Source organism: Hydra viridissima, unplaced genomic scaffold, assembly GCF_058129835.1.
Source record: "Hydra viridissima isolate aposymbiotic clone 2 unplaced genomic scaffold, HvirCarnegie_v1 scaffold_8, whole genome shotgun sequence".
In the NCBI taxonomy this organism is placed as follows: domain Eukaryota; kingdom Metazoa; phylum Cnidaria; class Hydrozoa; order Anthoathecata; family Hydridae; genus Hydra; species Hydra viridissima.
In genome coordinates, this window is record NW_028324307.1 from 12202964 (window position 1) to 12214738 (window position 11775).

Here is an 11775-nt window from a genome sequence, read left to right on the forward strand (position 1 = left end):
ATGTGTAACTAATGGATAAATGTAAAATATTTGTACTTACCAGCGTAACGGTTTTATTAAGAGGTGTAGGAGAGTTAGAGTTTAAAACTTTAGTTGAAGGGTAAAAAAAGCGTTTGAAAGAAAAATAATAATAAAAAGCTTCAAACTAAACTAACTCTATTGAATAGTTTTAATTATTGAATGAAACTATTTGAGTAATTTTAATAATTAGTCGCATGGTCTAAGTGATTATGTTCACTTATCTAGGTGAATATGGTCTATCTAAGTGAATATGGTCTAAGTGAACATGTTTACTTAGACCATGCGACTAATTATTAAAATACGTTTATAAAACTTACGGGAAACTTTAACGATTCAAAAACACGCGGTACAAAGTCGGTTAATGGTTGGCAAGAAATGCCAACAGTTAGCCAACTACAGCCAATAGTGGCCCGTCAGTTAGACCAACTAAAGCGTGTTTACTGGGTAAAGTCCTTGGGAAATATCTGATGAAAAAGTGTTTAATGTGAATACCTTAATGCAATGTTTTCATCATTTTTTGTTTGATTTTTTTAACTTTATATATTTGTTTAAAAGATTTTCAAACTGTAACATTTTAATTTTTTACCCAATTCTTTTTAGTAAAAATGATCCTAGTTCAAAAGAAATTACAAATTTGGCAAAGAGTGTTGTCGTTTTATTTACAGTTCTTTTTTCCAAAACCACACCAAAAGGATATGTGAACATTAATTAAGAGTGCATTTTCAAATGCTAATTATAAGACTAAACATAATCTAGCTCTTTTTTTTAAAAAAAGAGATCTACTGTACAAAGGGTGCCACAGGTTATCTTGCCAAATATGTGCGATAAAGACGTCACAGAGACTCGTCTATTAAAAAGAATTGGACTTGGCGAAAAAGTTGTTTTTTTTTTAAAGAATAATCTAAGTGTTACTTTTTTGTTACCAAAATGTGTTTGTATGATTTTTTTAAATTTTCGTAGAGTCAGGGTACCCGGAATTGGGGACTCAGCATTAACTGGTTTTGGCACATTTCAATTTAACAGTTAAGTTTAAAGAGTAGTACAATATGTAATAAACAGGAATCTAATAAATAAGTATGTAATTAATATTAGGGTTAATACAGTAGTAAAAATTATTTGAGTGATTACGACTCAAATAACTTTTACTGCAGTATTTGCCTTAATATATGCATTTATATTAAAGTATGCTGTACAAGGATTAAAATAAATCAATAATATGTAATAAAAAAAAAAAGGTACAGTAGAATGAAATAAGAATATATAAAAAAAGCAAGTAAAGAAATATTATAAAGTTTAATCAAATTTAGTACAGATGCATTTGAAGCATATTTAAAAATCAATTTTTAAATGGTAACTTTACATCTTTACAATCTAAATCTACAATCGAGAATATTTTATTAAAACAGGATACCATCTCTACAAAAAAATTTGCAGTTGTAATAAATTCACATGTGTTACAAACACGTTCTGGTACATTGCAGCTTTATTCATGATCATTTGAGCTTGAGTCATTTTGATAACTTTTAATCAAAACTTGGTTTTCAAACTTATGTTGAACTGTCTACGCTTATTGCGATATTTATATAAAAAAAGCAATAAACTACCCATTATATGATTTTATATTCTAAATTTATATTATATTTTAAAGAATTTTAAAAATGTATTAAATAGATAAATATATTTAAACAAAATGTGATAATTTTTTTATCATTACAGAAAAATAAAGTAAAACGTCAAAACACCTAATAATTTTTGTTATTACTTACTATTATTTACAAATAATTTAAAATATAAATAATTTAAACATTTTTTCATATAAAACCTTATATTATAACTTATAATATCAGCTACAGTATTTAAAATATAACTAATATATTATTAATTATATAACTTATAGAAAATGTAAAACATTTATGTATTTAAAGATAATATAAAAAAATTAGATATAGTAGTTTACTTTGTAAAACCTTACGATATTTTGTACAGTGACATGGAGATTTGCATAAAAAAGATAATCTAAAACAAAACACATTAACTTAGTGTGTTAATGTGTAATGACTTAGTGACTAAGCCTTTAATGTAAGCACACTAAACCATATAAAATGTTTAAAAAAATGTTGTCTATTAGTTATCTAAAAATTGTCTATTACATAATTACAAAATATGCCTTCAGTTTGATAAAACATTTTATAAGTCTGAAAAAAAGCAAAACGTCAACATGTCTCAAACTTATTAATAGCTAAGAAATTCAGTCTGATATTCAGTCTAAAATTATCATCTAAAATTTCTTATACGCAGGGCATCTAAGAAATTTGAGAGCATGCCACATTTTTTTTTTTTTGTATGAAATTGTTTCTTAAATGAATGACTAAATATTAATTTTAACATATTCACACTTTTAATATAAGAATTAAAACTGATATGTAAATATTTTTTACAAAAATACAATAAAAAAAACCAAATGAAGTTCCTGTGAATATTTACTCCAAATGCAAGTGTATATTCAATCTAAATTAAGCCGCGTTACATTTTAAAAGAATTTTGCAGCTTTATTTCAATAAAACATTTTAATAAAAACGATGCCAAAAAAACTGCTTTGATTAGAAAATACAAGCTATCATTAAACCACACGTCCCATCTTTAAATCAGCCGTAAATAATTTAGAAGTCCCATCCCGACAAGAAAGGTATATGTGGACCACATGTGGCCATAGTGCTTATAAGTGGATTTAAAGCGTGAAACTATATTCTAGATGTTTATCGATATATAAACTGATGATGAGTGTGGCCCACGTGTGAAACACATAATGCGGTCCACATAATTATCCCACTTAATGCGGTGTACTCTTTAAATAAATACATGCTAAAATAGATGTGGTTATGATATGGGCCATTCATTATCTTGCCACATCATACCACGCTTTAAACTTTAAAATAAATTACTTCATTCCATTGTGAAAAGCGCAATATTATTTTATTACGTCAGACGCTTATCAATTTAATATATATATATTTTTGTTAACATGTTTAAGTGGTTTTGTAATGCAAATTTGTGTTTTTTTAGTTTATAAAGTATCAACAACTTAAATAAATGTATATATATATATATATATATATATATATATATATATATATATATATATATATATATATATATATATATATATATATCAGAGCCGTCCTTAGAAAACGCGAGGCCTTGAGAATAACATTTTTGCGAGGCCTTCTTGAAAGTCGTTATTTAAGGCGCTCTAACTGTCTAAAAAGGTAGTGTGTAGATGCAAAACACAAAATTGTTATTTTCTTGTAGGTTTATAAAGGAACTGAGTGTTTTATAAAATAATCTATAATAATAACAAAGTTTATTCTTCAATTTATTGAAGAATAAATATATCGCCGCCTGGGACAGCAACTCTGATTGGCCCCCTTATTTAACGAATTATGGCTTCTGTCGGTTAAAACTGAAATTTGGCTTCTAAAAAAAAAAAAAAAAAAAAAATCTTGTCGGTAAATTTCGCTTTTTCCATTTCCCCCCCCCCCCCCACGTCTTTGTCGTTCGGTACGGCCGTGCTTAGGAGACCTTGCTAAGCGCGAGGCCTGGAGCGGCTGCCTCAGGACGGTTCTAATATATATATATATATATATATATATATATATATATATATATATATATATATATATATATATATATATATTATGTTCAGGTGGTTTTGTAATGCAAATTTGATTTGTTAAATAGATTTTCAACACTCTAATTTGCATTACAAAACCGCTAAAATTTATATTGGGTATATTAATAATATATTATTGTTAAAAGGGTATTATATTATTGTTAAGGGGGTAAAAGGGTATTATATTATTGTTAAAGGGTAATATATTATTGTTATTGGGTATATTAATAATATATTATTGTTAAAAGTTATATTGGGTATATATACCCAATATAACTTTTAGCAGTATTTTAATGACAATTTTTGTGGCTTGTTATCCAATATAATTTATTAAAAATATCCTAGTTTATTTCAAGAAATAAAAAAATCAGCCTTATGCACATTGCATAAAAGAAGTGAGGAAAATATTACTAAGTAAAATAATTTTTCCAAATATCTCAGTTTAATTTCTAGAAAAAAAAAAACATCTTACACAATCGCATAAAAGAAGCGGGAATAGTAATAAAAGAATTAAATAAAATGGCTAACAATGTAAGCGTACTTTGTATCTATTGATATTATTTCTACATATCTATCTATCTATCTATATATATATATATATATATATATATATATATATATATATATATATATATATATATATATATATATATATATATATAGATTCTTTTTATATAAATATATATTTAAATTATTATTTATATTTAATAGGTATCAACTATTAATTTAATATATAAATATAGACTTTTAAACATATATATATTTATATATATATATATATATATATATATATATATATATATATATATATATATATATATATATATATATACATTGCATATATATATACATTGTATATATACATTCATATGTATATTATGTATATATATATACTCATATTTATTTACATTTTTTTAGTATAAAATACATTTAAAATACAATTTATTTTTAATTACTTCTGTATCATATTATTTCTTAAAGGATAAAAAATGGAGTGGGCTGTCAAAGGAGAAAAAAAGGCTTGTCATTAATGAAGAAGTTGATACTTTTTACAAAAAAGCTCAGGAAGATGCTGCAATTCATGAGGTTGTTGTTAGTTACGATCAAGAAGAGCCCAAGAGTTCTTCGTTAGAAGCAAGTAGCAATAATAGCATTAACCTTGGTAGTTATCGTTCTTTTGAAAGTATCATAGATACAAGCTCAGAAGAAATTAAAAATAAGTCACTTTTAGAGGAAATTCGTGTTTGGGCAATTCAATACAATGTTGAAATTAAAGCATTGGATGATTTGTTAAAAATTCTTATAACAAAACATCCGGAGTTACCTAAATCATGTAAAACACTTTTAAAATGTTCTTCGACCCATTTGAATATCTCAAAGATGGGTAGTGGAGAATTTGTTCACTTTGGCCTAGAAACTGAACTTATTAGGTATATAGAATCTGGTTTGCAAAGCTTTAGGATAAGTTCAGATCGATATAATTTACTTTGCGCTGAAGCTACTCATTTTCATTCTACACTTATCACGTTAACATTTAATATCGATGGGATGCCTTTATTTAAATCCTGCTCTAAATCATTTTGGCCTATTTTAGCAAAAGTTAATGAAAGTACTTGCCTTGAGCCTTTCATTGTATCTCTTTATTTTGGCACAAATAAACCGAATGACCTGAATAAATATTTTTCAGGGATTGTAGAAAACTTGAACAATTTAAAATACCCAATTGTAGTTTCAGGACAGAGGTATCTTATTAGAGCTTTTTGTATTATAAGTGATGCTCCGGCAAGAGCATTTATAAAGGGTATAAAGTATTTTAATGGTTACAATGGGTGTGAGTATTGCAGACAAACTGGTAGCTATATTAATGGAAAGGTTGTTTTTGATAATCATGATGCTCCTGCTCGAACTGATCAACAGTTTTTGAATTTTCAAGAAAAAGATCACCAAAAGGAAATGACGGCAATTGGTAGTATTGTACCTCCTGTTACTTGTGTGCCAGCTGAGTACATGCATCTGTTATGTGAAGGTGTGTTTAGAAAACTTTTGTTTTTATGGGTTTCTTCAACATGTGTGTACAAAGGTTCATTTCGCATACCACCGTCTAATCGAGTTGCTTTATCAAATAAGATCGTTGAAAATGGGAAACACATGCCTAAAGAATTTAAACACAGAAAAGTGAGACCATTGGTTGAGATGGACCGATGGAAAGCAACTGAATTTAGAACTTTTTTTATTTATTTGGCACCATTAGTCATGAGATCTTTTCTGCATCCCAGTGTTTATGCTCATACTATGCTTCTCCATTTTGCAGCATTCAATATGCTTGGATCAGATTTTTTACCAATTATGGATAACATTTCCTGGTGTTTGAAGAAATTTGTTACTACGTTTGCAGATCATTATGGTAAAGGTAATTTAGTGTATAACATTCATTGTCTTTTACATTTAGATGAGTTTGTAAAAAACCTTCGTCCACTTGACTTTTGGTCATCATTTCCTTTTGAGAATAAATTAAGGCATATTAAAAAGACCATTAATTCCAACACCAATTGCCTCAAACAGTGCATCAATAATGTAATTAGAAGTTCAATTTTCAAAACATTATCGCCATCTTGCAATAACTTATTTTACTTATCTACACATTCACCAGACAATATATATCTCACCTCTTCTGGAATAGTATGTGTTACTTCGTTTGTTACCGATGTTGTGTGTAATGGAAATGTAATGACTTTATATGAAGACGTGTATTCCCATCCATATCCTTCTTCATTTATGCATATAGGTTTGTATAAACACTCAAATAGTAATGTATGCAATGTTTCAATAATTAACAAATGTGTGTGTATTCCTTGTGAGAATAGTATATTTTACATTATTCCATTTGCTTCTAATAAATTGTTTAGTTATTGATCAAAATACCAGAATTATTTATATAAACTATTAGTTTTTGAACAGCATCAAATTTTGAACTGTTTAACAATTGAAGACATTTGTACTTTTAGCACTTATAGTCTTCAATTTAAATCTTGAAAAATGACTTTTATCTAGTTTTTAAATTTTGTATTTAATTTTAAAAAACAGTTTGTTACATAATTAGTTGTATAACCAATTTATATCAGTTGCGTAAAAGATGTTTAATTTTTTTATGAGTTTTTTAGTGTTATTTTTTTATAGGCATTCTTATGAATTTTATATCTATGTAATAAAGATATTTTTTATGAAATAATTATATATAGAAAAGTATGAGTTGTTTTACCTATTTTTTATTTACTTGATATTGTTAATTTATATTGCTATAGTCCTAGCAATTATTGGGAATTTATATAGTTATTTTACTACTATTACTTATGCAAAATTTTTTTTATTGAATTATGGTAATTCTATTGTAAACATAGTGTCATCAGGGTGGCAAATACCCTGTAAATATTGTGCCAGCCCAAAACGATATTTACTGAAATTATCTTTCCTAATTCCTAGAGTTTTTTATAATATGCACAAATAGTTTATATTATTTATATTTTTTACAGTGTAAAGATATGTTTTATATTGTTCATTTCCTTAACGACAATACTGTGGAGTATGTTCCAAAGGAATGGCTTAATGGAAACAGCGAGTGTATGTGGCCAAAATGTAGCATGACTTCATTAAAAGGTATGCGCCGGAAGAGACAGATTCCCAATAAAGATTGGGAAAGATACAAAATACGAATTTTATCTACTGCAGATAAAAACACACATATGTGTGTTTGTGTGTGTGTGTGCGTTTATGTTATACCTGGTTTATTAATATTACTTTAATGCACAATCAACTCACATTTTTGTTACTTTGTACTACTTTGACTACTTTGTTACAGACTGTGAGGAAAGAGCATTAGAAAAGTTAAAAATATCTGAAGAAACAAGTGATCTTGCTTCAGAATATGAAGGTAATTCATGTCGTAGGAAGACAACATCAAAACGATTATCCCCTTCATTATTTGCTTCTCAAATTCATGGCAATATGTCTAGTGAAGATGATTCTGATTTCAACATGCCTACATCTCTTCAGCAGGCTGTCATTTCTGTAAGCTTATAAAGTGACTTTATTAAAAACAAGTTTTTTTCATTAACTTGCTTACGTTAATGAAAAAAATGTTAAATAATTATTTCAAATGTGGAAACGAAAATATTTATTTAAACATGGCGTACTCTTGTTGATTACAATCAACAAATTTTTATTTTCTTAAATTAGATAAATTTTACTAGATTTTAATAATTAGCATAAAATATTTTAGACATCAACACCAGGTAGCCAACCATTACTGCCAATACCACATCATGCTGTAAGTATTAAACATGTTGCTTGATAGCAATACTATAAGTTAAAATTTGTTAATGTTATTATTAGACATTTAATTTTGATATATGATTAGAATGTTTTTCGAGAGATGCAACACCAAGGAAAATCTAGTCAAAGCTTTGTGTCATTACTAAATGATCCTGATGAAATAAATTTACCTTCAGTAAGATTTTTGTAAATTTTATTTTAGTAATTATAAGTTTGCTGTTAAGTAGAATAATTATAATTGAAGATCATTAAATTTAAATATGCATAAATGTAATTAAAGTAGAATTTTTTTTTAAAATTATATCAGGAGTTCTTGCCAATGCCATACACCAAAAATTCCACTGACACCCTTACACCAATCACACAGTCAATTGAATACCGATTGTCCTCCATTGAAAATTTACTTAAAGGTGAAAAATCTTTTAAAGTACATATATTAATTTGTCTATCTTTTAAATACTTATAACAGTTCGATTTGATTAGATTTAGTAAAATCTGTAACGTCTGCGACAAAAGAGATTAAACATTTGATAGCGCGTATGCCAATTGGTCATACTGAAGAAAGTTTATTTACGAAATCAAGCAGCATAGAAGAGTTAGATGCTGTTTTGTTGCAATGCCAGGATGAAGAAATGGCCTCACTTTTTGCAAGTTGTACTTAAATATTATTGAAAAACTTTTTAATAAAAACTCCGGTTGCATCCATTGAAAAATTAAAAATTCGAATATTTAACCTTTTTTTAGATAATACAATTTTTCATATATTTTGAATTCATATATAAATTTTATTTTTTAGTAATCACTTATATATATTTATGTATGTGTTTATACACCTTTGTGTACTTTTAAATTGTTTACTTTCTTTTTCTGAATGTAGATTAACTGGCTAGCAACAGCAGGTGGAAAGTATATATCTGATACGGTACGAAACATTTTGAATGTTTTCATGACTGATGAGTTACAGATGAGTTGTTGTCGTACTGGGAAACGCTCAAACAAATATTCAATTGAGGCTTTTGTGAAGTTTATTGCAAGTAAGCAAAGTAGCTATTCCGTTAGAGTTAACCGTTTGTCAAGTACAAGTACTTATTGATAAAGTTGACATTAACCCTTAATAAATTAATTAATTTTTTGTATAATCGAAATAATAAATAATAATAAACTGATTTTAGTTGCTGTTCGAAGGCATTGCAAAAATGCTACAGACAAAGATGTCAATGAAGCCATCACCGCTTCACTGCATAACTCAGCAGATCGTGGTGGTAGACGTATGCATCGAGAGAAGAATGAATAAATAAATTTAATGAAAAGTTGTTGTAAATAAATAAAATGTTTGTAAATAAATTTATAACAAAAAGCAAGAAGCATATTATTTTTCATATATATATATATATATATATATATATATATATATATATATATATATATATATATATATATATATATATATATATATATATATATATATATATATCAGATTTCATGTAAAAAGTTAGTGTACTTTCGTTCTGAAAGTGGTTTTGAGCGATATAAGTACTATTGCCACACGTGAGCCACTCCAACACCATCCCATAATGAGTAGTGGTAAATATATGGCTAATATATACTTCCCACACGTGGGCCAGATGAACCTTTGCGCACAGATGAAGTGTGGCTTTCGTTCTTATTTAGTGTGGTTTTAGTGCTATAAGCATTAAACCCACATATGGCCCGCACTAAAGCCATCCCATTAAGAAGTGTGGTAATGATATGGCTAGCAAATGCTTCCCACGCGTGGGCCATTTGAACTTTTGCGCACAAATTAAGAGTGGCATTTGTTCTTATTTAGTGTGGTTTTATTGCTATAAACATTAAAGCCACATATGGGACGCATCAGCGCCATCCCATAAAGGAGAGTGGGAAATATATGGTTAACATGCAATTGCCATATATGGCCCACGTTAAATTTTCTTGTCGGGATGCCAGTCCAAGTAAAAACCCAGATTTTATTTACGGCATTATTTTCATACCGTATGGGACCCATCTGGCACCCATAACAAATCCCAGCCGGAACCCAATCCCAGTAATCCCAGTCAATCCCAGCTAGGACCCAGTTGAGATGGTTAACTGAGTTTTCCTTTGAAACTGTCGACAACGAGGACTTTCAGTACTTCGTGAAAGTTTGCACCAAAGGGCATTACAAACCAAACTCATAACGGACTGTTTCAAAGATCAAAATCCCTGATTTACGCAAATTCATAAAGTAAGAAGTTGATGATATGATCGCCCACATCTAGATGGAATTTCTTTCACCTGCATTTGGGTGATCTTTGGTCAAGCAAAAGCACAAATATATCGCACATCAGCATGAACTCCCGTTATATTGACAAAGACCATCAAATTAAACGACTTCTAATATCTCTTCCGCACTTTCCAGGTAAGCACACTGAAAAAGAAATTGCTAAAAAATTGGATGCCTTCGCAAAAGAATTCAATCTAGGACCAAATGTCAGAAAAATCCTTACAACCGACGGAGGTTCAAACATGAAGAAGGGGCGAAGAGAATGAGTGATCAAGGACATCCCAGCTAACACAATATGTTCAAGAGCATTGTATTAACGTGCGTGTAATTAACTCGTAGAATAATGTTAACATGCAAATATGTTTAGAATAAATCATTTCTAAAAATAGAAACTGTGTTATATGATATACAGGTGAGTAATGCTTTTAATTGTCGTTTTTATGTTTTAGTATCATTTGGGTACATTGTTTTCTAAATTGTTTTATAAATTCTTGTTTTATAAATTCTACGAATAAATTACACGCACGTTACATGTAACTCTTTAAGTTTAATTTACAATAATCGCAAAATAAATTTAAAGAGTTACATATTAAAAACCTTGTGATTGCACAATTTTTGCGTTTTTGCAAACTGCCATGCCCATGTCCTCTTTCGGATTCCCAGAAGATTTTTATGATTTACACGCAAACTTGTTAAATCTTATTCCAAAAAAAACAAACAATTAAGTTTCAGATATCAAGTAATTTTTAAAGGAAAAGAGCAGAAATAAGTGCTTATCTTATTAAAAATATCTTAATAATATTGCTACTGAACTGGAAGGGGTCTTATCATCTAATATTTTGATTCAATATAAAACTAATATAATTAATAGCACCGGAAACAAACAAGTGAAATTATTTTATTAGTCATGCAGGTGAACAATCCGAGGGAGCTTCCCAGAGAGCCAGCCCGTAAGGTACCCGGGTGGGCCCCAGCCGGGCCGCAGGACGGGACCCATACGGGTAATCCAGACGGATCCCGCCGGTTTTTGTCCGCGGGATCCAGACGGGACCCGTCCGAAATTCCCACCAGAATACGTAAACGGGACCCAGCCGGGACCCAGATGGTATTCAGAAGGGATAGCAAACAGAACCCATTCGGAACCCAGCTGGTATTCAGCTGGAATAACCCAGATGGATCCCACAATCATCCCAGGTATTATAGGTATAATAATGATAATAATAATAATAATAATAATAATAATAATAATAATAATAATAATAATAATAATAATAATAATTATTATTATTATTATTATTATTATTATCATCAATATGTCACATTACTAGATAATTGCTAAAACTGATAAGCGGTTAACTATATGCAAAAGTTTATTTAAAAAAAAAAAGCAATTACAAGTCATAAACTAAGAAGTTTTCAAAAAATGCACCTATAATATCATATAGCATACAAATGATGCAAATCGCAATAATGC

At 28.7% G+C, this 11775-nt stretch overlaps 1 protein-coding gene and 1 pseudogene across 2 annotated transcripts; both read left to right on the top strand.

Moving 5' to 3' along the window:
* Positions 1-4104: 4104 nt before the first annotated feature.
* Positions 4105-6974, top strand: LOC149885146 (uncharacterized; annotated as a pseudogene). The gene is made up of 2 exons (XR_016455156.1): positions 4105-4222; positions 4673-6974. The product of XR_016455156.1 is annotated as an uncharacterized LOC149885146 (transcript).
* A 763-nt stretch (positions 6975-7737) lies between these two features.
* Positions 7738-9351, top strand: LOC149885147 (uncharacterized). The gene is made up of 7 exons (XM_090096490.1): positions 7738-7756; positions 7968-8015; positions 8106-8195; positions 8328-8430; positions 8504-8667; positions 8898-9054; positions 9193-9351. The coding sequence occupies exons 3-7, from the start codon at positions 8121-8123 to the stop codon at positions 9312-9314; spliced, it is 621 nt and encodes a 206-aa protein (XP_089952616.1). The 5' UTR covers positions 7738-7756; positions 7968-8015; positions 8106-8120; the 3' UTR covers positions 9315-9351.
* The last annotated feature ends 2424 nt before the right edge of the window (positions 9352-11775 follow it).